Source organism: Oncorhynchus clarkii, chromosome 7 (assembly GCF_045791955.1).
Source record: "Oncorhynchus clarkii lewisi isolate Uvic-CL-2024 chromosome 7, UVic_Ocla_1.0, whole genome shotgun sequence".
NCBI lineage: Eukaryota > Metazoa > Chordata > Actinopteri > Salmoniformes > Salmonidae > Oncorhynchus > Oncorhynchus clarkii.
In genome coordinates, this window is record NC_092153.1 from 74,421,215 (window position 1) to 74,448,589 (window position 27,375).

The 27,375-nt window shown below is 39.8% G+C and overlaps 1 protein-coding gene across 1 annotated transcript; it reads right to left on the minus strand.

The window, feature by feature from the left end:
* Positions 1 to 907: 907 nt before the first annotated feature.
* Positions 908 to 27,375, minus strand: LOC139413836 (serine incorporator 3-like). The gene is made up of 13 exons (XM_071161629.1): positions 27,058 to 27,375; positions 24,064 to 24,408; positions 22,657 to 23,894; positions 17,893 to 18,054; positions 13,996 to 14,189; positions 11,338 to 11,417; positions 10,923 to 11,060; positions 8,769 to 8,938; positions 6,415 to 6,505; positions 5,838 to 6,039; positions 4,706 to 4,933; positions 3,834 to 4,145; positions 908 to 3,726 (listed from the first exon to the last, which is right to left on the minus strand). The coding sequence occupies exons 3-12, from the start codon at positions 22,693 to 22,695 to the stop codon at positions 4,007 to 4,009; spliced, it is 1,443 nt and encodes a 480-aa protein (XP_071017730.1). The 5' UTR covers positions 22,696 to 23,894; positions 24,064 to 24,408; positions 27,058 to 27,375; the 3' UTR covers positions 908 to 3,726; positions 3,834 to 4,006.

Genomic DNA, 27,375 nt, shown 5'->3' on the forward strand with positions numbered 1-27,375 from the left:
ATGTGACCAATAACATCTGCTAACCATGTGTATGTGACCAATAACATCTGCTAACCATGTGTATGTGACCAATAACATCTGCTAACCATGTGTATGTGACCAATAAAATGTGATTTGATACTAGGTAGCTACTTCCCACGCTGTTGCTGGACAGTAGTGCTTGTCACGCAAGCGCAAACAGCTGTGTCCCGGGGGCTGTTGCCCTTCATGCCCTTCACATTGAATATACTGTATGTGCATGTACAAGGTGATGTCTAGATGGTTATCAATATTAGTTATTGATTGTGTGGGCTGCTATCCTACTTGAAATCAAATCATGGAAGGGAATGAAATGGCCACACTAGCTACTGCCGACAACATGACTGTGATATGATCAGGTCTCAGGCATGGCTATACAACACCTGTGCACTGGTCGCCGGCTTATAGACTTGTTGTGCAGCCCAATCGGCTGCGCAAAACTGGCTTGAGTGGCAACAAATCTGCCCAATTAGCTGATTCGAAATCCATACACCCACTTCTGTCGACACACCCACTCATCCATACTCCAGTTGCCATACTGGGCTGCAGCTACCCATACTTTCAGCAGAAGGCAAACGAGTAAGTGCAATGTCAATGATGGTCAACATAATTTTTTCTTTAAAATATATTTGTAAACACCATTTAATTTATTCAATTGCAATCTGAGCACCTTTTGTTGACTGTTCCATTTATTCAGAATATGGCGGAAATGACATCTGTAGTCCTGTGATCTGCGTTGTCCTGTCTGGCTAAGTTAGTTCAAGGTTGGGCGCTCGGAATGCCAGGGTTGTGTTTAATTCCTGCTGAGGTTGCCAATACAGACAATGTAAGTAGGCCTACTCACTGTTATAAGTTGCTTTAGATAAACGTGTCTGCTCAGTGGCATATATTATATTTATATACTATTTATTGAACTCCGCGACCAAGTCACTATTCACTTTACATTTGGAAATACAGTCATACTTGCCATAGCACATGGTAGTGTGTCTGATGGTGAAATAGTATTACTGTTAAACAACAGGAAATATAACATACATTTGCCCCAAACTTTTGTAACAAAACATTCTCTTTATTTATCCTACATAGCATACAATATTTTTTAGAGTCGCAGTTCAAATGGGAACTAAAGCATGTTCCACAAGCAGACCCTCATAACAACTACAGTTTGAATGGAAAAAACAACAACAACAAAAACATTTTTATTAATATCAGAATGGCAATGTTAACCTATAAACCATCATGTTCCAATCAGATGCATCAACATATTTCGTATTTGTGGTCATAATTATGTCATATTCACCAAATATCCGGTAACAATTTGTGGTGTGTGCATATAACACATAATCAATTTGGAACTGAACCATAGGCCTAAATGCTAACCATACATTTAATGAACATAAGTAGATGGGCTTACAGTATAAAGGCCTACATTCTATGTAGGGGTTTTGGTTGTAGATACCTTTATTTTCACTCACGATAGCAACATGCAAAATATGCTTCAGTTCCTTCAAAAAGCATGCCTTCAGCCTTTTGATTGTCATTTACATTCATCAATTTCCAAGACACTAAACAAACATTATAAAGATTACACAAATACTTGGCAGAAGCATAAACACTTGAAGTAGATTGTTGAAATAGATGTTTTTGGAAAGCAATCCACAAACACTGATAGCTACACTTTCATGTTGCTCTCAATTCAAAGATTCATAATACACAATTTACAGATACAGTATGAAAGGCATTGGAAAGGGGATGGCAGCTTACTACACTATTAAATCATGTTAGGATAAACCTATGCAAACTCAATTACTACTGAACAGAATTGGCTATAACTAAATAAGCGTCTGTAATACGGAACTGAGGACATACTGTAAGTGGAAGCAAAACAATTACTGAACATCATGTCACCTAGTCTCATACTAAGCGACTTAAATATAACAGTAAAGGGAATTGTCCTGACTTGACTTTAACATTAATCGGAAGACTTATTTATCTAATCTAATTTATCTAACTAACTATGTTTAATTGTTATCCAATTAAATTAATCATGTAACAATTAACTCATTAGGATCTGAGGCACCACAAGAGCGGTTGTTTAAAGAGTTACCATCTCCTGAATTAAACTCTAAAAGGTCTTTACCTATCACATCTATAAACAGTCAACTTATTAATCATAACCTTGTATCATATCATCATTCTGAACAGTCGTAACCTCCTGCATCTGCAAAAACTTGAGCCTTACTTATGAATGCATGACTTGTCACTGCAATGTTTATGTAAAACAACGATCTCTAATGGCTCCTAAAAATCAAATCCCTCTTTTAACAGAAATACTTTCATCATTTTTCATATTACATGCACAACACATAGGATGGACACGTCATATTTGCAGTGGGTATACTTTCCAAGTTACATTATTTCTTTTATAACAATTTGAATGACATCACAAAATAACAAAGTGAACATTCCCAAGTTATATGTTAGAAATATTGTTCCAGTATTTGATATTTGAACGTGTTAGAGTTTCATCTGGAAAAGTCTCTTGAAAAAAAAGGCACATTCCTTTGGTGAATTTGGAGAGGGACCTGAATCTTCTCTCCTTGATTAACAACAGGTCATGAGTTGTTAATCCCCCTAGTTCTTTCCTTCCCACTCACTGCGGGTGAGAGGGGGTCTGATTTAAGTTATTCATTGCAAACCTGATCTGACCTATTTGGATTCTTGTGGACAGTCATGACAGAATCAATGCTTTAAAACAAATAATTCAACTCATATGAAGCAATTAATCTGACGTAGTCAATATATATGTAATTATAAGTGCTAAATATACAGTACCAGTCGGTTGGAACCGAAAATCTCAAATTTGGACTCATCAGACCAAAGGACAGATTTCCACCCGTCAAATGTCGATTGCTCATATTTCTTGGCCCAAGCAAGTCTCTCCTTATTATTGGTGTCCTTTAGTAGCGGTTTCTTTGCAGCAATTTGACCATAATGGCCTGATTCACAGTCTCCTCTGAACACTTGATGTTGATTTGTGTCTGTTACTTGAACTCTATAAATAATTTATTTGGGCTACAATCTGAGGTGCAGTTAATTGCCAATTTCTGAGGCTGGTAACTCTAATGAACTTATCCTCTGCAGCAGAGGTAACTCTGCGTCATCCTTTCCTGTGGCAGTCCTCATGAGAGACAGTTTCATTATAGCGCTTGATAGTTTTTGCAACTGCAAAGTTCTTGACATTTTTGGATTGACTGACCTTCATGTCTTAAAGTAATGATGGACTGTCATTTATCTTTGCTAAATTCAGCTGTTCTTGCCAAAATATGGACTTGGTATTTTACCAAATAGGGCTATCTTCTGTATACCACCCCTACCTTGTCACAACACAACACTTTCAAAACCTTGTAGAGTCCATGCCCCAACAAATTGAGGCTGTTCTGAGTCCAAAAGGGGGGGTCCAACTCAGTATTAGGAAGGTGTTCCTAATGTTTGGTATACTCAGTGTATATTTACTCAAGAGATAAAGGATCTTACATTCTTATAGTTGGTTTGGAATGTTAGTCAGTCAAAGATGAATGTACATTGAGAGAATGTACAACAAAAACAAGGAACATGTAAAACTGTTCCTGTGACATAAAGGTCAACCATCAATACACGATTTGGTCCCTAATTGCACAAAATTGACCAAAAAACACATCTGTCAATCTTCAAATGCACCAACAAGGTTAGCGATTTAACACCAGGTTCATATGTGAATCTATTTCTTCTAATGCATCTAAAAGGCTAACTAAAGAAATGTTTTAATGAGAAACCATCAACATCTAATACACAAAACAGAACAGGTCATTTTGACAGGAAATCATTTGAAATCTAAGCCATGTGGTCAATGTCTATGTAAAACACACTTCTTTTTTTTTTATTTTTACTAAATCAGGAATCACAATAAGGAAAGTGAAAAGAAAATACTGCGTTGGTGGAACTGTTCTCAGCTAAAGTCCCGGTTGGTGAGTATCATCGGGGCGACCACGGTCCAGGTATAGAGGGTAAGGCATACCCAACTGGAGGAGATCTTCACCCAAACTGCCGGCCACTTGCTGGTCATGGCATTGTAGTCTGCATCAGGACTGTATGGGAAAAAAAATAAGATTTGCATATATAGTCATATCTGAACAATTGTTACGATGTGAATCTGAAAGAGAAATATCCATGGAAGAAGTATTGCGTTGCAGCGTTGCTTTGTGGTCACTTTCATTTTAGAGAGATGGAGCGGTCTCCATTGAAATATAAAATGTTGAACTATAAAAGAACACAATGTGTAATTAATGTTATTTCCTCTTTAGTGTCAAAACATTGTGGTTCCTCCCTATTTTTGACGAACACAATGGGATTCAACTTCACCTCAAAATGTACACGACCAAGCTTGACAACATGGCCCTGTCTGAAAATGTCACTAGCTGTCAAATCCTTGCTCCCTCTGTCCTTATTTTCTCAATTACCTTCAAAGCTCATTGGAGGAGGTTCTCAGAGTGAGGAACCTTGGATCCTCTCCAAGGTGTACCAAGACCAAATCCTCAAAGGGAATTAAGGAAACAAGGACGGAGGAAGCAAAGACTTGACAGCTAGTAATGTTTTCAGACACAGCATTTCACAACGTTGGTCATCTGTGTAGTTTGGCCATACTGACCTGTACCAGTTGGTGAGAGTCATCATGATGTAGAGCGAAGCGAGGAAGAGCATGAAGTGGAAGAAGAAATAGCTGTACTGGACCGTGTCCCTCTCGTTATCCTCCACACGCCTGGGTCCCGTCCCTCTCTCCTCGTCCGGGGTGCCTGCTTTACTCTCCTCCAGGATCACTGTGTCATTAGAGGCCATGGTTAACTTGTTCACCTGGCTGGTGTTGGACGAGCGGATGCTGCAAGGAAGTACACATTTATAGGCATTATAATAAGCACTATAATTTCATTAGCAATTATAACATAACATGTAAAGCATTTATAATGATGGGTTCTGACTAACTTTAAATATGAAATATCCTTATTCATGTTACTGAGGGAGTGGGGAATGCAGAGAGATAACATTCTGTCAGAACATGTTATTGTTAGATATTAGGTATCATATGGAGAGGAGAAGGGCAACAGTCTGGTTTCAGTTGTTGGGTTGTAATTTGAAATACTTGCTACACCAGACGTTAATGGTTATCTGTAGGAGGAATGTATATGGTGGGGTCAATGGAGGTTGGATATGAGCCAGGAGCTTGGAATGTTACTGAGTAAATGAAAAGGCAGTCACATGGTTTTGGTCACTGATAAGAGTGGATAGCTCTGGATTAGTGAGGAATGGGGGCTGAGGTCAGGTCAGGTCACATGAAGGAACAGTTTATTACCCATATCACTTAACTTCCTGCCAAGCAACAGAGATGTATTGGCTGTCTCACCATACGAGGAAGGTTTAAATACCAGTTCTTGTGTAAATGTGTTTTTGTCTGTTCAGCTGTCCGACCCATTGGGGGAAAAAACTTGGTTTGAGCTTTTCCTAGTTGTCTGTTTTACTCTGTTTATTTAGAATCTAACAATAAGCATGGTTAAGCATTTATAAGTATTTCTAATTATTGTAATGCTTTTATAAAATATAACCAAAGTGGATTGCATTAGCGCTTTCAGAGTGCTCAAACTGCAAACTGAAATTCTAATTATGTGAATGAGGGAGTCACCACATCCACTAATACTGTGAGGGACCGACAAATGCACATGACTTATATTCCCCAAACCACGATGTGCTGTAGCTGTACACAAGTCTGCCTTGCTGACCAATCACACCTGGAATAGAGGATGCAGAGGATGAAGATGGCCAATCCCACAATGCTCTGGGTGTCCCACCACTGCAGATAGGGGGAGGAGAGGATGGGCTCTTCAGTGCCGATGATCACCACAGTCGTCTGGTTCTCGATCTCCAGTGGGGCCAGCGTGGGCACCAGTGTCTGCTGGAAGATGCTCAGCAGGCTGGGGTTGCATGTACGGTCTAAAGGGGGCCCGGGGGTGGTTGCCCAACAGGGGAAAAAATGTAAGACTTTGAGATGAAATTTTTCTCCCTTTCATTTTTATAGATATATTTTAATGAGTTGTAAAGCATAATCATATCATTAATCCATGAGAGGGGGTGGTGATTTTTCACTTTCACTCGAGCTGAACAGGTGAATTTACAATTTGCTTGGGCAATGTAGAGTTTAATAAGCAAGTACGTGTTTGTAATTGAGAATTTATTTGATAGTACCCAGTAATTAGTCATATAGAGAAGCATTTAAACTATTGGTTAATTAAGTATGAATGAATAATGAACAATAGATGAACAGGTAAAGGATGCTGTTGGGGTAGCAGCTATAACAGTGTCTCTTACCAGGCTCGTTGGTCATGGCCGACCAGGTCAGATACATGGTGTACATAGTCATGAAGGAGGACTGGAGTAGACCGGATCGGGGCTGGAATTTCTAAAAATAATTAAACAAAACTGTGATTTACAAACGGATTCCAAAAACGTGTTTATTTTCTTCCATGATTTTATTATGATCGATATCAGGGTTTCCCAAACATGGTCCTGGGGCAGGTTTTGGTTTTTGCCCTTATACCACACAGCAGATTCAGCTGTATAGTACTAGGGACCCCTGAGAGGCCCCAGGACCGCGTTTGGGAAACTCTTCTCTATATTAATATCACTGCATTGTTGGGAAAGAGCTCTTGAGAAAGGATTTCACAGTACTGTTTTACACCTGTTGTATACTGTGCAAGTGGCAAATAAACATTGAAACTTGAACATAATGACATTGTCAATTTATGGAAAAATCACATTGATTAACTCTTTGGTCCTATCACTGTTCACTTACTTACTAATGGCACTGCCTACTCCAGACTAAACATTTTTAAATCATATGAGCAAAAAAAAATATCATTTTATTTGGAATGCTAAGCCAGACAAAATTAAACATGCCTACTTATATAATGAATATGAGTTTGGGGGGCAAAAATTATTAAATATTAAATCTTTAAACACCTCACTAAAAGCTTCACTCATACATAAATTATACTTAAACCCCAAATAGTTCTCCAGTAGATTATGAAGAAAGGCTCATCTTTTGTACAAAAATGGCCTTTTTGTCTTTATACAGATTATAATTATACAGATTACAATACAAAAAGGAGTGGGAGGCCCCGGTGCACAACTGAGCAAGAGGACAACTACATTAGAGTGTTTAGTTTGAGAAACAGACGCCTCACAAGTCCTTAACTGGCAGCTTCATTAAATAGTACCCACAAAACACCAGTCTCAACGTCAACAGTGAAGAGGTGACTCCGGGATGCTGGCCTTCTAAGCAGAGTTGCAAAGAAAAAAAACATAGACTGGCCAAAAAAAGATTAAAAGATTAAAAGATTAAGATGGGCAAAATAACACAGACACTGGACAGAGGAACTCTATCTAGAAGGCCAGCATCCCGTCGCCTCTTCACTGTTGACGTTGAGACTGGTGTTTTGTGGGTACTATTTAATGAAGCTGCCAGTTAAGGGTTTGTGAGGTGTCTGTTTCTCAAACTAGGCATTCTAATGTACTTGTCCAGGGCCTCCCACTCCTCTTTCTATTCTGGTTAGAGACAGTTTGCACTGTTCTGTGAAGGGAGTAGGACACAGCATTGTACGAGATCTTCAGTTTCTTGGCATTTTCTCACATGGAATTTCTCAGAATAAGAATAGACTGACGAGTTTCAGAAGAAAGTTATTTGTTTCTGTCCATTTTGAGCCTGTAATCGAACCCACAAATGCTGATGCTTCAGATACTCAACTTGTCTAAAGAAGGCCAGTTTTATTGCTTCTTTAATCAGAACAACAGTTTTCAGCTGTGCTAACATAATTGAAAAAGGGTTTTCTAATGATCAATTAGCCGTTTAAAATGATAAACACAACGTGCCATTGGAACACAGGAGTGATGGTTGCTGATCATGGGCCCCTGTACGACTATGTAGATATTCCATAAAAAAATCAGCCGTTTCCAGCTAAAATAGTCATTTACAACATTACAACATTAAGTATTTCTGATCAATTTGATGTTATTTTAATGGACAAAAAATAGCTTTTCTTTCAAAACCAAGGACATTTCTAAGTGACCACAAACTTTTGAACAGTAGTGTATATGTAAAATGCGTATGTAAAATGTATGTAAATGTAGCAGAAAAGCTGTAAAAATTATATATATATATATATATATATATATATATATATATATATATATATATATATATATATATATATTAAATAAATAAAAAACATGATGAAAGTGACATCTGAGTAGGCATCAGTGGAGGTTTCTCCAGGTAGGAAAGGGAGGATGGATTCAAAATCCTCCAAGAAATAAATATACAGAAGTCACCAGCCGCCAACCACTGGTAGACACATGTTATAATTAGGGCCTGAATCTGTTCTTAAACACAAGTCTTTTAAGACTTGTCTTTCAATCCTTATCCCAGAGGCGTCACTGTTAACCTCAGCAGTCACCAGGAAATCAATACACAGGTGGGTCACACTCATGATTAAAGTTAAATGTCAAAAGCATACCATAAACATTTAGCAGATAAAGGTTCAGCCTACGCTCCCCAAATGCTAACCTTAACCACTACAAGGGCAAATGCTAAAAACTGACCTACAAATGAAATGATGAATATGAACGTTAAATGAGCGTTTAATGAACACCGAACGTGGGCTTACCTGTACTCTGGGCAGGATGGACACAACAGAGGCTACAGCACAGAGAATCATGTTGAAGCTGATGAAGAACTTGTTGAGCAGACAGCCCTTTGACTGAGTGTAGAACAGGTACATCAGGACAACGGCGATAAATGACACGATGTAGTTGAGTCCAGTTACAGCGAGCAAGGCTGGACAGAAGAGGATAGAGAGAATCAGATTCTAGTTGCATTGTTTTTATAAAGCAGGACAGATTCTGTCATAGAGCATTATATAGTGTCAGCACTATTGACACCTGACCTTATGATACAGTTCACCATGTATTTACCTGCTTGAGTTGATATCACATACTTTACTAAAAAGTACCAAGTGAATACTTGCTAAAACAGGACTTGAGTTTGAGTTTATTACATTTTTACAGGTAGAGTGCACATGAATCAACGTTTCCGTAAAAGTGCGGGTTTTAGCAGCGGCTAATTTTCAACCGCAGTTACTGGGCAAGTTATTAAAAACTATTACAATAACAATACAGACAAACAATGAGCAGTGAGCACATGCAGAGCAACATAGGACAAGCAACACGTAGCACGCAGACAGGGAACATAGGACAAGCAACACTTAGCACGCAGACAGAGAAACATAGGACAAGCAACATGTAGCAAGCAGACAGAGGAACATAGGACAAGCAACACGTAGCACGCAGACAGAGGAACATAGGACAAGCAACACGTAGCACGCAGACAGGAAAATATAGGATAGGCAACACTTAGCACGCAGACAGAGAAACATAGGACAAGCAACACGTAGCACGCAGACAGAAAAACATAGGACAAGCAACATGTAGCACGCAGACAGAGAAACATAGGACAAGCAACACGTAGCACGCAGACAGAAAAACATAGGACAAGCATCATGTAGCATGCAGACAGAGCAACATAGGACAAGCAACACGTAAGCACGCAGACAGAGGAACATAGGACAAGCAACACGTAGCACGCAGACAGAGAAACATAGGACAAGCAACACATAGCACGCAGACAGAGGCACATAGGACAAGCAACACGTAGCACGCAGACAGAGGCACATAGGACAAGCAACACGTAGCACGCAGACAGAGGAACATAGGACAAGCAACATGTAGCACGCAGACGGAGAAACATAAGCCAAGCAACACGTAGCACGCAGACAGAGGAACATTTACCAAGCAACACGTAGCATGCACATAGAGTAACATAGGACAAGCAACACGTAGCACGCAGACAGAGAAATAGCACAAAAAAGCAACAAAACAAAATACATAAAAGCAACAAGGAGAATGATGGAGTGCTGCATCAGATGACCTGGCCTCCACAAAAACCCAATTGAGATGGTTTGAGATGAGTTGGATCCGGGGTGAAGGAAAAGCAGCCAACAAGTGCTCAGCATATGTGGGAACTTCTTCAAGACAGTTAGAAAAGCAAAGCTGTCATCAAGGCAAGTGGCTACTTTGAAGAATCTAAAATATATTTTGATTTGTTTAACACTTTGTTGGTTACTAAATGATTCCATATGTGTTATTTCATAGTTTTGACATCTTCACTATTATTCCACAATGTAGAAAATAGTAAAAAATTAAGAACAACACTTGAATGAGTAGGTGTGTCCAAACTTTTGACTGGTACTGTATATCACTGTATCATCTGCATACATTTGAACTTCAGACCCAGTACAGGCAGAAGGCAGATCATTAATGTATAGAATTAACAGGAGGGGTGCCAGTATTGACCCTTGGGGCACGCCCACATCATAGCTGAGAGTGGGCGACAGCTTATTGCTCACTCTGACACACTGAGTTCTTCCTTCAAGGTATGATTTCATCCATCTCAAGGCATTGGGGTAAAAGTTAAACTTGGACAGTTTTGTGATGAGAACATTATGGTTAACAGTATCAAAAGCTTTCCTTAGGTCTAGAATACAGCCCAACAACTTCAAATAAAACATCACATCAGCATCTCTAATCAGCAAAATTATTTAGCCAATCATAAACACTTGTGTGCTGATGCTCTTTTATTCTGCCCTTTTTTTCTCCTTCGTTGTATTGTTTGACTGCTAACTACGTGTGTTGCGATTGTAAGTGGATTTAATATAAAGTTGGATTTGATTTGACTTCCTTAGCAGAGGGTCAGGCAGACTCACCTGCATACCAGCCCCTGGAGTTCCCACTCTCCATGTTATCCACCCAGGACTCATTCCAGGAGTGGGCAAAATCCACCAGCAGAACCAGCTGGATCAGGATGAAGAAGAACGCCCCACAGGTACCCACCACGAACCACACTGCACACACACAAAGAGACCATCATCGTATCACAAATATCCACAAGCACTGCTAAGTATAAAGTTACTAGTATATTACAATTACAACTAATTCAATTATTAATTGAGTGTATCAACAATGAATTGTCTTAATAATCCAATAAATTGTAATATCAACAATTAAAAGTATATCACTAATGTTTATGCGGATTGTGCATGGTCAAGTGCTACATCGATAAATCATAATAAATAGACAAGTATTATGACAAATTCTTTATTTCAATTGGGTCAATCTTACGGTGAGTGAAAGGCCCCTCAGGGATATAAAAGGCACCGACTGTCACGGCAACCATGGTGGCAATCTTAAAAAACCAAAACCTGCATGGGGGAAGGAAGTCATTCGTCAACTGAATCCCTTTTGATAATGTTTTGATAGACTTCATGAATCATTATAAAAAGTATGGAAAATAACTATGAAATAAAAAAAATAATTGTATGATCTTTCAATAATGCCACTCTTGATGTGGTGTACAGATAAAATACAAAATAATATATATTGACAGTATCAGCATTTTTCAAAACGCACATATTACATGGTTATTTTGTTGCATGGTTATACCTAGTAAATATACATGAATAGACTTATGATGTACATGTCTGAAAACCTGTTATTGCTTTGCCATTATGCGGTATTGTGTGTAGATTGATGAGGGGGAAATTAAAAAAAAATCCATTTTAGAATAAGGCTGTAACTAGGGATGCACCAATGTTATTTTTGTCCGATACCGATATCCAATATTTTCCTTGCCGAAAAAACAGTACCGTTACCGATATTTACAATTTTAGCGGCCTTTTAAGCATTCTTAAGGCACTGCATCTCAGTGCAAGAGGCGTCACAATAGTCCCTGGTTCGAATCCAGGCTGTATCACATCCGGTCGTTATTGGGAGTCCCATAGGCCAGTGCACAATTGGCCCAGCATCGGCCGGGTTTGGCCAGGGTAGGCCGTCATTGTAAATAAGAAATTGTTCTTAACTGACTTGCCGAGTTAAATAAAGGTTACACACACACCACACTGACCCAAAATGTATTTTGTTGGCATTTACGTATGTCCCCATTACTAGTAAAACATAATCAAAACCTATTTCTTTCACTTACTTGCTGTGCTGTTTTGTTGTTCATTTGTTCAGTCGTTTCTTTCTCAAACAGGATTTCATCATACATATCAAGCAGTGAAGTTTCAGCTGTCAGTGCGCACTGAGGAAGAGAGGCCACGGACAATCACTGTGTCCATTTCCATCTTGTCCAGCCATGTCTGTAACATTTCACGTAAACCCTGTTTCTTGTCTGCATCGAAGTAGCGGTCCTTGTACCTGGCATCGAGCATGGTGGTGACACAGTAAAGAGGCTCAGAGGTAATGCCACCGAATCGCTTGTTCAAAGCCTTGAGTTCTTATGTAAGTTTCAACCAGACGGTCTGTGTCGGCAGTTTTGTTGAGCAGGCGTTTCAATGCCATGACAGAGGGTATCACATCTGCTGCAGACGCAGTTGATTAGCTTATTTCTCGAGACAGTTGTTCGAATGGAGCTAGGAGTGTTCATGTTTCCAAGTTTCAAACATGTTCTCAAATGCCACTGAAATGGCAGCAGCGGTATGAGAAAGAGCACATTCTTGAGCAATACGGCTTTCCTCAGTACAAAATCCTTGTCGACCCACTGTGCCGTCAGACTCAGCATACTCATGTGGCTGACATCGCTGGTCCAAATGTTAGTTGGGAAGCTAATAGCAGAGACGCTCATAGCAAGTAGCTCATGGATGTGAGTGTCAACAATACTGTGTAACTCCGTTAGGGCAACATCTGAAAAATAGTGTGTACCGGGGCTCGATTATCTTGGCGTTAATGGGTTTGGCCTTTGAGTTGTCTCGCTGAAATGTTCTTACTTTTTCAAGTGACTGCTCGACTTGAACTTGTTTAGTTGTTGAAAGTGTAGCGCTTAGTATTTTTCTGCTTTTGTTCTATATAGCGCTGTATTTTTCGTGCCGTCATTACATCATCTACCTACGTTATATAGGTATGCACATCATCTACCTACATTATATAAGTATGCACGTCATCTACCTACATTATATAGGTATGCACATCATCTACCTACATTATATAGGTATGCACGTCATCTACCTACATTATATAGGTATGCACATCATCTACCTATGGTATATAGGTATGCACATCATCTACCTATGGTATATAGGTATGCACGTCATCTACCTATGGTATATAGGTATGCACAGCATCTACCTATGGTATATAGGTATGCACATCATCTACCTATGGTATATAGGTATACACGTCAGCTTTGACATCGGTTTTGCATATCGGCGTTTAACTAGACTTCGGGCTGATGCAGATGTTGGCGTTTTTTGCGAATATCGTCCAATTCCGATATGCTCACCAATATATTGTGCATCCCTAGCTGTACCTAACGTAACAAAATGTGAAAAAAGGAAAGGGGTCAGAATACTTTCCAAATGCATTGTATATGAATAGGCTTATGATGTATTGCTGTTACTAAAAATTATACTGCAGTTATTCTCCTCTGTTTCAGAGAGGCACGGTGGCCTAAAGCACGTTAGCTCAGTGACCTGTTGTGTAAGAGATTATTTTATTAATATTGCCAATAGTTGTTGTGACAGTGGCTGTAGCAGTGTGATAGTCATACTGTATGACAGAAAATAGTCAACAAACAAGGTTGTCTTACCAGTACCTCATTATGACATTAGTTAAGTTACAAGCAGTGTACATTTTCAGTTAATAATAATAATAAAGGCTATTCACCTTAATACTGACTTTTAAGTCAAAGTTGGTGTAGTAATAAATATGATTACATCTAGGCCTTTACTTTTTTATTTTTTCATGTATTTTTTTTAGGGGGTGCATCATGTGATGGGTGGTTACCCGTTGTGGATGGCAGAGCGTGGGTCTCGGCTGTTCTTGACGTTGATCATAATCAGAGCGAACACCAGGAAACACATGCTCATGCCGAAGCACACCCGGTACACGGCTTTATAGCCCACAAAGATCTCACAGTTCATGTTGGCATGAATTCCTGGGATAGAAGAGCCTGCTCCATCTTCACAGAACCCAGGAATCTACAGGCACAGATAGACATTCTCACAAACCATTCAGGCCAGTCTAATCTACTGTACAGAGTAGACAGCATTATTATAGTCTAGCTGTGCGATTCTGTATTCAATAACCTAACATTTTCACTTTGGTCAACAACAAGTTGGCTACTATCATGAGAGACTGTACCACAAAAGTCAACTTTTCACATACAGTATTATAACTATTCATACAACAGTGCTCATTTAGTTAAGTCTTAATTATATCATAGTCAAAATGACTAAAACTTAGTCACATTTGTCATTTGAATAATGATTTAGTGTAGTTATTGTCAAAATGATGAAAACAGTGGGACATTTTTTATCAACTAAATGCCCTTTCATTTTAGTTCCATCATATTTGTGTTGCCTCAACCTATAGTGAACATAAATAACTGACTTCCATGAGCACAAACATACACAGCCTTGTCTTACCTATATATTTTTCTGCATAACATCCTATTCTCTTCCCAACGCAGAAATATGACAAACATATGCAATAATAATAATAATAATAATAAGATGCTGCAGCCACATTGTTGTCCAAAAGAACGGGGGCTTATGGATGTAAAATGCAGGCCGATGTGGCTCAACATAAATTATTTATTTATTTGATTAGCTATAGTTTCTTTCTGGATTTATTTAGTCAGTTATTGTCACGGCAACTGCCACGGAAAATATTTTTGTCATTATTTTTGTTGACAAAATTAACATGGTCATAAAGTCATTCAACGTTCCCAGGTAACTGCAAAAATAAAGGAAACATGAGTAAATGAGGGAGACAAAGTCAATTGAAAGCATGTGCTTCCACACAGGTGTGGTTCCTGAGTTAATTAAGAAATTAAAACATCCCATCATGCTTAGGGTCATGTATAAAAAATGCTGGGCAGCCCATTATTTTGGCTACCATGACTAGAAGAAGAGATCTCAGTGACTTTGAAAGAGGGAGCATAGAGGGTATAAAGGGGTTGTGTGTCTCAGTCACCAGATCTTAATCCAATTGAACAGTTATGGGAGATTCTGGAGCGGCGCCCGAGACAGCGTTTTCCACCACCATCAACAAAACACCAAATTATGTAATTTCTTGTGGAAGAATGGTGTCGCATCCTTCCAACAGACTTTCCGGACACTTGTAGAATCTATGCCAAGGCGCACTGAAGCTGTTCTGGCAGCTCTGGTGGCTCAACGCCCTTAAAACACTATGTTGGTGTTTCTGTTATTTTGTCAGTTACCTGTATATGTACATGTTTAAGTGTAGAATGACAGTATACACAGAGTTGCAATGTTAATGCAGCCTCAATATGCAGTAAGTTGTATCTCTGTAGACCCCTACTGTTCTATACTTTGTGTGACTTAACTCTTCCCACCGATAGCCTCCCCAGGTATTCAAGCATTACTAAAGCAACCATTTACCATGTACACAAACATCTACTATGACACATCATGGCTCATCATCTCATGCACACACACACACTGGGTGTTTCTCAATATGCATACTAGCGCACTCCGAGCACGCAATCTGGAGCACGGGAGTGTCGGAGCATGAGTCCAAATCAAAGTACGCAAAATGGAGCACGGAGGGAACTTCTCGGATGCGTACTCCGCTGAACACATTTCGAAGCATGCATTGTTGTATTCGGTGCATGTGACAAATCAAATTAGATTTGAACGAACAGTAATATGACGCAACCAATAACAAAAAAATAACACAACACTTGTTGACATTAATGGCGGCCATTACATGAGCTGAAGTGAGAGAAAAGAAACTGATTTTCGGAATGAAACGTTGCCCAATCAAATCTAATGTTACCTGACTACAATATTGTATCTTGAAAACATTAATAAATACATGCTGTGTTAATTTTGGCATGTTTACCTGCTTACAATACCCACTGTAGTGTGCGTAGATTGCAAGCCCATAGTAAGTCAATAGGGCCAACTGGCTAACTACGACTAAATATTGTTATCTTGTTTTGTCTCTATTGTCATTGTCCTGCCTAGAAGATGGTTCAGTGAATGGGGAGGTGCAGCGTGTGTGAGGTAATACCTTAGTGGAAGTGTGAGTGCTTCTCAAATGTAATGCATTATGCGTTCTCCACACTCGCCCTCACAAGAACGGACTCAAGAGAATGTCCTCGGAGCATGAGAGTGTGGAGAGTTTTTATTTATTTCACCTTTATTTAACCAGGTAAGCTGGTTGAGAACAAGTTCTCATTTATGCGACCTTTATACAACCTCATTCATGCGACCTGGCCAAGATAAAGCAAAGCAGTGCGGCAGAAACAACACAGAGTTACACATGGAGTAAATAAGTGTACAGTACAGTACACAATAGAAAAAAAGAAAGTCTATATACAGTGTGTGCAAATGGCGTGAGGAGGTAAGGCAATAAATAGGCCATAGTAGCGAAGTAATTATAATTTAGCAGATTAACACTGGAATGATTGATGAGCAGATGATGATGTGCAAGTAGAAATACTGGTGTGCAAAAGAGCAGAAAGGTAAATAAAAACAATATGGGGATGAGGTAGGTAGATTGGGTGGGCTATTTACAGATGGACTATGTACAGCTGCAGCGACCGGTTAGCTGCTCAGATAGTTGATGTTTAAAGTTAGTGAGGGACATGTAAGTCTCCAACTTCAGCGATTTTTGCAATTTGTTCCAGTCACTTGCAGCAGAGAACTGGAAGGAAAGGCGGCCAAAGTAGGTGCTAGCTTTGGGGATGATCAGTGAGATATACCTGCTGGAACGTGTGCTACGGGTGGGTGTTGTTATCGTGATCACTGAGCTGAGGTAAGGCAGAGCTTTACCTAGCATAGACTTATAGATGACCTGGAGCCAGAGGGTCTGACGACGAATATGTAGCGAGGGCCAGCCGACTAGAGCATACAGGTCGCAGTGGTGGGTGGTACAAAGGGCATTGGTGACAAAACGGATGGCACTGTGATAGACTGCATCCAGTTTGCTGAGTAGAGAATTGAAACTATTTTGTAGATGACATCGCCAAAGTCGAGGATCGGTGGGATAGTCAGTTTTACTAGGGTGAGTTAGGCGGTGTGAGTGAAGGAGGATTTGTTGCGAAATAGAAAGCCGATTCTAGATTTGATTTTGGATTGGAGATGTTTGATATGAGTCTGGAAGGAGAGTTTACAGTCTAGCCAAACACCTAGGTATTTGTAGTTGTCCACATATTCTAGGTCAGAACCGTCCAGAGTTATGATGCTGGTCGGGCGGGCGGGTGCGGGCAGCGAACGGTTGAAAAGCATGCATTTGGTTTTACTAGCGTTTAAGAACAGTTGGAGGCCACGGAAGGAGTGTTGTATGGCATTGAGGCTCGTTTGGAGGTTAGTTAACACACTGTCCAAAGAAGGGCCAGATGTATACAGAATGGTGTTGTCTGCGTAGAGGTGGATCAGGGCATCAAGCTAACTCCTCCCCCTTTGGCAGTTCTATCTTGACGGAAAATGTTGTAGTTGGGTATGGAAATCTCCAAATTTTTGGTGGACTTCCTAAGCCAGGATTCAAACACGGCAAGGACATCAGGGTTGGCGGAGTGTGCTAAAGCAGTGAGTAAAACAAACTTAGGGAGGAGGCTTCTGATGTTAACATGCATGAAACCAAGGTTTTTTCGATGACAGAAGTACGGTAGTATGTATATTGAAAAAACGCATTGATTGGCACGCCTCGTACCTTTTTTAGCTGCTCGTCCACTCCCGGTGACAGCATGATGCAGGCTATAATGGTCCCTAGCAACAGGATGAAGGCGTAGATGACTCGCGTCACCGTGGAGTTCTTGCTCTGGGGACAGCACCTGCACAGCAAGCATGTCGCACTGCTACAGAGACACGGCACCTAGAGGGAAAGAGATAGGGAAAAACCATTGCCAAACGTTCCTGAAACATATTAGGTCAGTTAGGGACAAGCCAGTCGATGCAGACTGATTAACCTTAGTATTGGCACTTGCAGCAATGTGGTAGTAGACAGGAACCGAATTCAAACGCAATCAAAACAACCCAATCAAAAAATATATATATTTTGAGATTTATTTCAAATTGCCTGGGTGCTAGACTGAGAAATGTGCTTCATCTTCTCTGAGGTCTAAAATCTGAGGACAAACTTGTCAACTCCCTCAAATGCTAATATATATATTTTGAGATTTATTTCAAATTGCCCTGGGTGCTAGTCTGAGAAATGTGCTTCATCTTCTCTGAGAGGTCTAAAATCTGAGGACAAACTTGTCAACTCCCTCAAATGCTAATATATATATATTTTTAATTGGTGGTGTTGGTTGTGTAGTGGTTGTGGTAGTTGTGGTGTGGGTTTTATGGGTAGTATAGCATATTGGCCTTGGCCAACACTTATTACCTGGGCCTGAGACAAAGAATGGCTGTATAACTTATCCCTGAGCTGTGCCCAAAAGAGGACCAACACTTTTTTGTCCTCTTGTTGTTACAATATGATATTTTGCTCGAGGCCCTGGGCTATATGACAAAAAACACTGTGTTGCAAGAGAAGTGACACAATTTCCCTAGTTAAAATAAATTCATGTTAGCAGGCAATATTAACCAAATATGCAGGTTTAAAAATGTATACTTGTGTATTGATTTTAAGAAAGGCATTGATGTTTATGGTTAGGTACACGTTGGAGCAACGACAGTCCTTTTTCACGAACGAGCACCACATCGATTATATGCAATGCAGGACACGCTAGATAAACTAGTAATATCATCAACCATGTGTAGTTAACTAGTGATTATGATTGATTGATTGTTTTTTATAAGATAAGTTTAATGCTAGTTAGCAACTTACCTTGGCTTCTTACTGCAATAAGAATGTGTTCTTAACTGACTTGCCTAGTTAAATAAAGGTGTAAAAATAATAATAAAATGTTAAAAATTCGGCCAAATCGGTGTCCAAAAATACCGATTTCCGATTGTTATGAAAACCTGAAATCGGCCCTAATTAATCGTCCATTCCGATTAATCGGTCGACCTCCATTTGTAACAATAAGAAATATAATTGCATGTATTTATATTATCAAGGTGAGACTGAACATGGGAGAGAAACAGAAGGAGAGCCACCAGAGGAGGATCAAGGGGACCAAATGCTTCGACATCCGGGTGAATGACTAGGCTTGGAAGAAGGACAAAAGGAAGGCGAGACCTGGGAAACCTTGCTGTTCTTTCACTGCCATCCGTTAAGGTGAATATAAACATCTCTGAGGATGACTATTTGCATTTGCCTCACCGTGGTGGGCTGCAGCGCCATGCTGTCAGCAGTACCAATACGTGCCCAGGGGTTTCTCCAAATAGTCCATCTCAAGGCTAACGACTGGGACTTGTTAAGTAAACACTGCTTCCAGGTAGGTACTGTTAAGGTGTATGACTCCAGTGGTCATGACACCACTCTGGAGTTTCTCTCACAACTCATCACTCTCTTATCTTTTCCATGGCCCATCCCTTACCTCCCTCATCAACCCTTGTGACATAAAACATTCCAGATAGGTATCCTTTATTTTCTGTCTGCCATTAACATTATTGCATGTCTAATTAAATCGTTCAATAACTGTATTTTTACATAGATGTAAACAAGCAAACACACAGGTTTATCAGCTATCTCCTACCCTGTTCCCTTTACTCTGCTCCTGTTCTCCAGGACCCAGGGTTTCTGCCTAACACCCAGACATGGATCCACCTGATGTCCTCCATTATCAACCACGCTACAACTTTTCATTACATCAGCTACTGTTATTGTCATGTTGTCATTATCTGCTAAGAAAGAGCAAGAAACAATCATACTGGGCACGTGACATGTGAGATACACAGATTAACTAAAAACACTAGCACTGCAAACACTCAGAACAAAGAGAGCAGCAGCGCCTGGACTTTGCAGTCTCCCTTTTCGAGTCCCTCTTCCGAGACTGACTGCCTGTTGAGAACAAGTGACAGGCAGAACCTCCCATCCACACAGCAACCACATTTTCTCTATTCTAAACACCAGAATTCAGTAGTTCCGTCTGATTGCCATGTGAGTGTACAAAAAATCTGTGAAAGTAAATTTCACACATGTACCCCAAAAAATATGGATGTTTATATATTTAAATCTAAAATATTGCCAGATTGGTTTTCATAGCTGTTTCACAAGGTGTTCATTATTGTAAATTGTAAAGTATCCCTTGATGGTATTTGTTAGTTCAAAATTATGCATTGTTGTATCCTAGGACATACAATAGATATGTATTATACCACAAGGGAGTACTTATGAGCTATGATTTTTTAAAATCATAATATAGGACTACTGAAAACTGCATATATTATTTCAGTGTAGATAAGGGAAGGCGTGTTAAAAATGAAAAGATGCCAGCCAGACAAGCCAGTGTATGAATCAAATAAATTAGCATATGCATGTAGTGGAAATTAACTGACTTTGAGATCTATAAGGCAAAGTAACATTAATGTGTGAGGGGGCATCGAAATTGTTTGCCTCTATAATTGTTTACCTCCCGATGCCTATTTATTCATAAAAGGCATAACAATAATCGCAATGGTTAGCCTATGCAAATTAATAGGAAAACAAAAAGCTTATTAGTAGGACTACATTTATGCTAATTGGTAACAAATATAACATGAGGAAAAGTCAGGATCCTAGTCAGGCAGGGTGCACTCTAATAGCATTTTAATCGCTCTGAGACCTTGAAGTCGTTGTTACCCTTGCTCTGCCACGGCCGCAGCTTTTGTGGAGCAATGGGTAACAATGCTTCATGAAAGGCAGTTGTTGATGTGTGTAGAGGGTCCCTGGTTCGAGCCCAGGTAGGGGCGAGGAGAGGGACGGAAGCTATACTGTTACACAAACAAGGGGTAGCATATGCTTTTTGACCATTTCTATAACAAGGGTTAGGCCTATATCCTCACATACCCCCTCAATTCAAACCCTGGTTTTAACCATAAGACATCTCCACATAAATGTATAGCCTAAGGATTTCATGATGACAGTGATTATGTCTGTTAAACTGGGAACTCGGGGGAAAAACGAGGTCAAATCATGACATCAGTTATTTTCAGGTCAGAGAAAGAAGCCCGAGTTTCTGAATTTGAATTGCGAGTTGGATGACCGTTCAAAACTATTTTGATCAGTCTAAGCTCCCAGTTGTCTTGAACGCACTGAAGTCGGAAGTCAGAGAATCGAGTTGTTTTGAATGTGCCACTAGAGACTTAGGGTACCTCCAACAAAGAAGCCCTAGTGTCTGTATTGATGTGAGAAATAATAATATTTATACAGTAATGGTGGTTGGCTGCAATATCAACTAGCCTAATAATTTTTGTATTGAGGTGATATGCCTATTTTAGCTAAATCGACAAATTAAATTGATTAGATTACTCTAGCAATGAAAAATATTTTTTTACATGTAGACGTTTGTAAGGTGTTCATGGTGAGATCTTTAATGATAAAATAGACAAACACATGACGTGTAACAAAAGTAGAGGCGTCACGTGACATGAACGCAGTTTGACGCCTTACATGGAACCCAAACCGGCTGCACGCGTGCGCCATCGTGCATACATTTATTTTGTCCCCCTACACCAAACGTGATCACGACACGCATGTTAAAATATGAAATCAAACTGAACCAATTATGTTAATTTGGGGACAGGTCGAAAAGCATTAAATATTTATGGCAATTTAACTAGTTAGCTTGCACTTGCTAGCTAATTTGTCCTATTTAGCTAGCTTGCTATTGCTAGCTAATTTGTCCTGGGATATAAACATTAGGTTGCTATTTTACCTGAAATGCAGGCAGGACATGCAGCGCATCTGTGTCAGAAATAGGAATGACTTCTATTTTAGCCCTTGGCAAAGCAGACGCTCTCCAGCAGTGTGGGTGCAATAGTTGAATAACATAGATAGCCCTCGGTGTAGTCAGGGTATTAGAAAAATACTTGTCTCCATTGACAGTCCATGTTAATTCATGGCAGTATTTTACAGCACAAAGAAAACGTTAGGTAACTTGGTGAGAGGCATCACGAGGCTTAATTCTGGCACTTATCACTCCCCCATACCGGTCATCCTACTGCCTCTGATCTGGCGGACTCACTAAACAAAAATTATTTGTTTGTGAATTATGTCTTGAGTGTGCCGTCTGGTTTGCTTAATAAAGAATTTGAAATGATTTATACTTTTACTTTTGATACATAAATATATTTAAAACCAAATAATTTTTTTACTTTTACTCAAGTAACGTTAGTATTTTACTGGGCGACGTTCAATTTTTTGTTTGGGTATTTTGACTTTTATTCAAGTTTGCTAATTGGGTACTTTTTCCACCACTGATCCTGACAACCTTGTATGAGCTCACATCAGCTGCACTTGCCTGGGATACTCAGCCATTCTTTCATACATGTCAACCTGGTTCTTGTTCACAAATATGGTCGTGATGATATACGAGAAGCACCTTACCCAGCTTGCGACAGAAAAGGCCCCAAAGACACCTCCCATAATGTTCTGATTTCGGCACAAGATTGCACTCAATCTCTTTAGTGGTTTTCTTCCTGGAACGGTACACGTTACTTTTCTGTCCTGGACTCTCAGTGTAGATACAATTTGAGTAACAACTTTTGGAAATACTCAATATTTTAACAAAATTATTTTGTTGTAGTGCTGTACAAGCGATTGCTAGACTAAGTCCTCAACTGTAGGCAATCTTCTGTGATTTCCTTCCGTTTAACGTTGTTTCCCAATGCGTCACACAGGATGATGTCACTACTTTCAGATAAGTACAGTCGATACAATGTTGCTGCTACGGTCCAATCGGTTTCATCTCTTATTAATGCTGTCATTGGTCTAAAATCAAATGTTTGAATTCCAACCTCAACATACAGTATAAGCTACAGTTTACAGTTTATTTAGTAAACTACACACACAAAAATCTGTCATCAATTTAAAAAAAAACCATTATGAACATATTCCTTTGAGTAACAGTCAGATCTAATTTACATTTTGATAAAAAAATAAAACTTGGCATTCAACTTCCCATGAAAAAAACAAAAACAATATTACATATTATGTTGTCATCTTCAGGAAACAAGTTATATAGGTGAACACAGAATGTACCTTGGTAACACTTTATTTGAACTGTACATCACAACAGTGTCATATTATGGTCATAAACGTGACATAACAAATGTCAAAAGATGTAAAGGCATCTTATGTCACTGAATGTCAAGTGACAAGGCAGTGTCATTTTTCATGTACTGTAAACAGTTAAAGGTGTAATGACATGTTGACATAGTTCATGTAACTTATTATGAAGCTGTCATGACGTACAGTGTTACTCATTTATCGGTCATGACGTACAGTGTTACTCATTTATCGGTCATGACGTACAGTGTTACTCAGTTATCGGTCATGACGTAAAATGCTGTCCAGATATCCATTGGCATGGCATAACCTCCAAGAAATAAGGTAGCTATATCGATCCAGTACGAGTAGGTAGATGATGTTCAGGAGAAACTCTCGCACCCCCCTGTAGCAATATACTGTATCGTACGTCCATAACACCCCATACTGTAGCAGAATCAAGAGTGATGCCTCTGTAATATGGCTGGACAACTCAGTCTCCTGTCCAACAGCTCCCTGGTGTGACCACATTCACAACAACACCTTTGATCAGCCGAGGCCCCATACTCCTTCAAAACCTAATAAAAGAGAGAAGTCATTAACAAAACAGATATTTCTCATCCAAGCAAAAAGGCCACCTTTACAGAAAGAAAGGTAATTTTTGGTAACCATTACAGTGGTCCCTCAGAGTAATGCAGCTCATGGTCAGGTCAGGATTTGGAACAGAGGACCACTCACAGTGCTCACCTCCCTTGCCTCTCTGTCCTGCATCTCCATACTCTTCTTCTGTAATTTCACTGCCCATGGCGAGAGGCTGGAAGAAGACTGCTCAAACTTGACTCTGCTGTTGGCGCTCTTGGCACTGCCAACTCTGTTGGCCCCATTGCGGGTGGCGAGAGCAGCCGGGGCAGACCGGGACCCCCTAATGGACAGAGGGACGATGGAAGAGGAGACTGAGGTGGAGGGGAGCGTTTGAGGCCTCGTAGCGCCCCTCTGGCTTAGCCTCTTGTTCATGACGAAGGCAAAGGTCCTCTGCTCCTCGTTCAGCTGACGCATGCAGGTAAGCTGCTGCTGCTCCAGCCTCTTCAGAGTCTGAGAAAGAGAGACAGCAAGAGAGGAAGTCACTAAATGGCCATGTTGGAATGGACACAAGTAGCAGTGTCATTTGATCTGTTGAGCAAGTGCATGAGATATTTGTTCTTTATCGTGTCAGTTCAGATTCAAACCTATAATCGTCTGTTCTCTATCCATGGAATTAGTCCACTGCACCACCAGGATGGAGCTAGCATGCCATGTTTTTTACAAAGCTGGTCATTTTAGTATTTTCAAACAGACCACATATCAAAGGAAACAAGAACTCATTAAGATCAGGTGTGGCCAATTAGTGGGCGCGACCAACACACCTGAATTAACTTAACAAAATACAGGATAGAGGGAGTTTTGTTGATGCTGAGAACAGAATGTATGTTCTTAAATAACATTCTTAGAATGTTCTCTGAACGTTAAAGTTCTCATGTTTTTTTAATGAAAAGTTTTCTTAACGTTCTCTGAACTATTTGGGAACATTCCCAATATCAAACCAGTTGGAGAACGTTCCTAGAATATGACCAACATTGAAATTAAATGTAACCATGTTTGAACTTTTACGAAACATTCTGGTAGCCCTTTACACTCGTAACCGTGTACGGGTTGAACATGGCCAATTTGGGCACTGATAAACGGCTGAATTGGAGAGCAATTGCTGTACAGTAACATGCTATACATGACATTAGAACTCTGATCTGTGCTTCACAGCGCTGTATGGGTTTTGACTGACAGCAGTTATGAACTTGAGCACCTCTCGCAACAAGAAGTTGCCCCCATCCCTCACGCTAATTGGGCCACTTTTGTGTTGTCTGAGTGAAGGAAATGCTTATTGAAGAGGACTATGTACAGTATTTTGAAAGATGAAACGCACTTCACATTTCCATATCATAAAACTCTTGCCATACGCAGTGTCAACGTTTATGATCACTATGTTTGATGATATGGCATACCCTGCAATAGAACAACCTATCAACTGATGCACACTTGACCCATATTGCGATTTATAATGGACGTTTTTGGATTGTGTAAACAACAAGAGTAACTGTGTGATTGCTGGGATGCAGGGTTGTGTTCGAGACAAAATAATGAAGAGTGTGCCTGCTCTAGTTCCTCAACAGCACAGCTGGGAGAGCTAAATGAATGAATGAAGGAAACTAAGATTGGACTCTTTGGCCTGAATGCCAAGCGTCACGTCTGGAGGAAACCTGGCACCATCCCTACGGTGAAACGTGGTGGTGGCAGAATCATGCTTTGGGGATGTTTTTCAGGGACAGGGACTGGGAGACTAGTCAGGATCGAGGGAAAGATGAACGGAGCAAAGTACAGAGAGATCCTTGATGAAAACCTGCTCCAGTGCGTTCAGGACCTCAGACTGGAACACAACCCTAAGCACACAGCCAAGACAACAAAGGAGTGGCTTCGGGACAAGTCTCTGAATGTTCTTGAGTGGCCCAGGCAGAGCCTGGACTTGAACCCGATCGAACATCCCTGGAGAGACCTGACAATAGCTGTGCAGCAACGGTCCCATCCAACCTGACAGAGCTTGAGAGGATCTGCAGAGAAGAATGGGAGAAAGTCCCCAAATACAGGTGTGCCAAGCTTGTAGCGTCATACCCAAGAAGACTCGAGGGAGTAATCGCTGTCAACAGTGCTTCAACAAAGTACTGAGTAAAGGGTCTGAATACTTATGTAAATGTGATATTTTTTTTATTTTATTTTTTTATACATTTGCTCATGTATAAAAATTTAAAAAACAGTTCTTGCTTTATAAATCTAGACATACCCCATAATGACAAAGCAAAAACATTTTTATTTTGCAAATGTATAAAAAACAACTTACATAAGGACTGTAATGTAACAAAATGTGGAAAAAGTCAAGGGGTCTGAATATTTCCCGAATGCACTGCAGTTGAAGACTCTTATTTGAGTCATAAAAGTGCATTGAAATTACTTAGGAACTGTGCACACTCTGCAGAGGTTTGTGGCCACAGAGACATGAGTTAGTCCTCTCACTCAAACTCTTGCCTAGCCCACATTTTCCAGGAATATACTTATCATGCTACTAAGTGTATCCAGAGTATTTTCAGATTTCACTATCAACAAATGCAGCAAAAAGTAAAGTAAATGTAAACTGCATATAAAATCAACAGTGTAATGTTTGAATTCTGTTTTGTGTCAGGTGAACTGTTGTGTCCTCACCTTTGGTCTAATAATTTCCCCATAATCTCCAAACTGTTCCCTTTCAATTGATAACATTGTTATCCAAAAGCTTCTCATATTTCTTCTGTAAGAAACAGAAGGCTAATTTGGCTAATTCCCACGAGTGTAAAGGGTTAAGCTGAAAATGAATAAGTCACCATCTAGTCTCACTGCCTAGACAATTATTTACAAAGTTAACAGAGCATTAACTGGAATTATTAAAAGTCACGTGATGCTTCTAACTTTCAATGAAAAGTGAATATATGCTTACAGGAACATGAATAGGCTATTTATTTTTTATTTTTACTTGTAAAATATACAAGCCCAGTAAAAGATAGCCTACAATTGTATGCTATACATTTATAAGATTAAACATAAGTCTAAATATGTGGGTTATATTCAAACAAGCGAATCGGAAGGAAAATTTGAAAATAACAACAAAAAGCAGAACGTTACCTTCATAAATTGCTTCTGTTCCTTTATGAAATTATTGTTCACAGTTTGAGAAGCGGTCATTAAATCTGAGGCACAGAGGGAATAAATTGGATCGCTTCTGTAAAGACATGCCAGCGAGAAGGATGGATTGGCATCCATTTCGTATCTAAGATCTATCAACGACAGGAATCAACTGTAATTTTCAACTTCAAATAGCCTATTCCCAGTTGATATGCAGGCTACAAGTGCATGCGACTGTAAGCGCAACAATACTTGAAGCATGCAGTCTGTTGGTTCCCGCATTCGATCGTAGGCTATTGCCCCCACCAGCATATGATC

Bases quoted from the DNA above. Each gene is read 5' to 3' on its own strand.
- LOC139413836 (XM_071161629.1), bottom strand. From the start codon at position 22,695: ATGGGAGGTGTCTTTGGGGCCTTTTCTGTCGCAAGCTGG. The intron at 8,939-10,922 runs GTGAGTCTGCCT...TCTTCTGTCCAG, and splicing joins CTCCAGGGGCTGGTATGCAG to CCTTGCTCGCTGTAACTGGA. The intron at 4,934-5,837 runs GTGTGATTGGTC...ACTTCCTTGCAG, and splicing joins CTCTGCATCCTCTATTCCAG to CATCCGCTCGTCCAACACCA.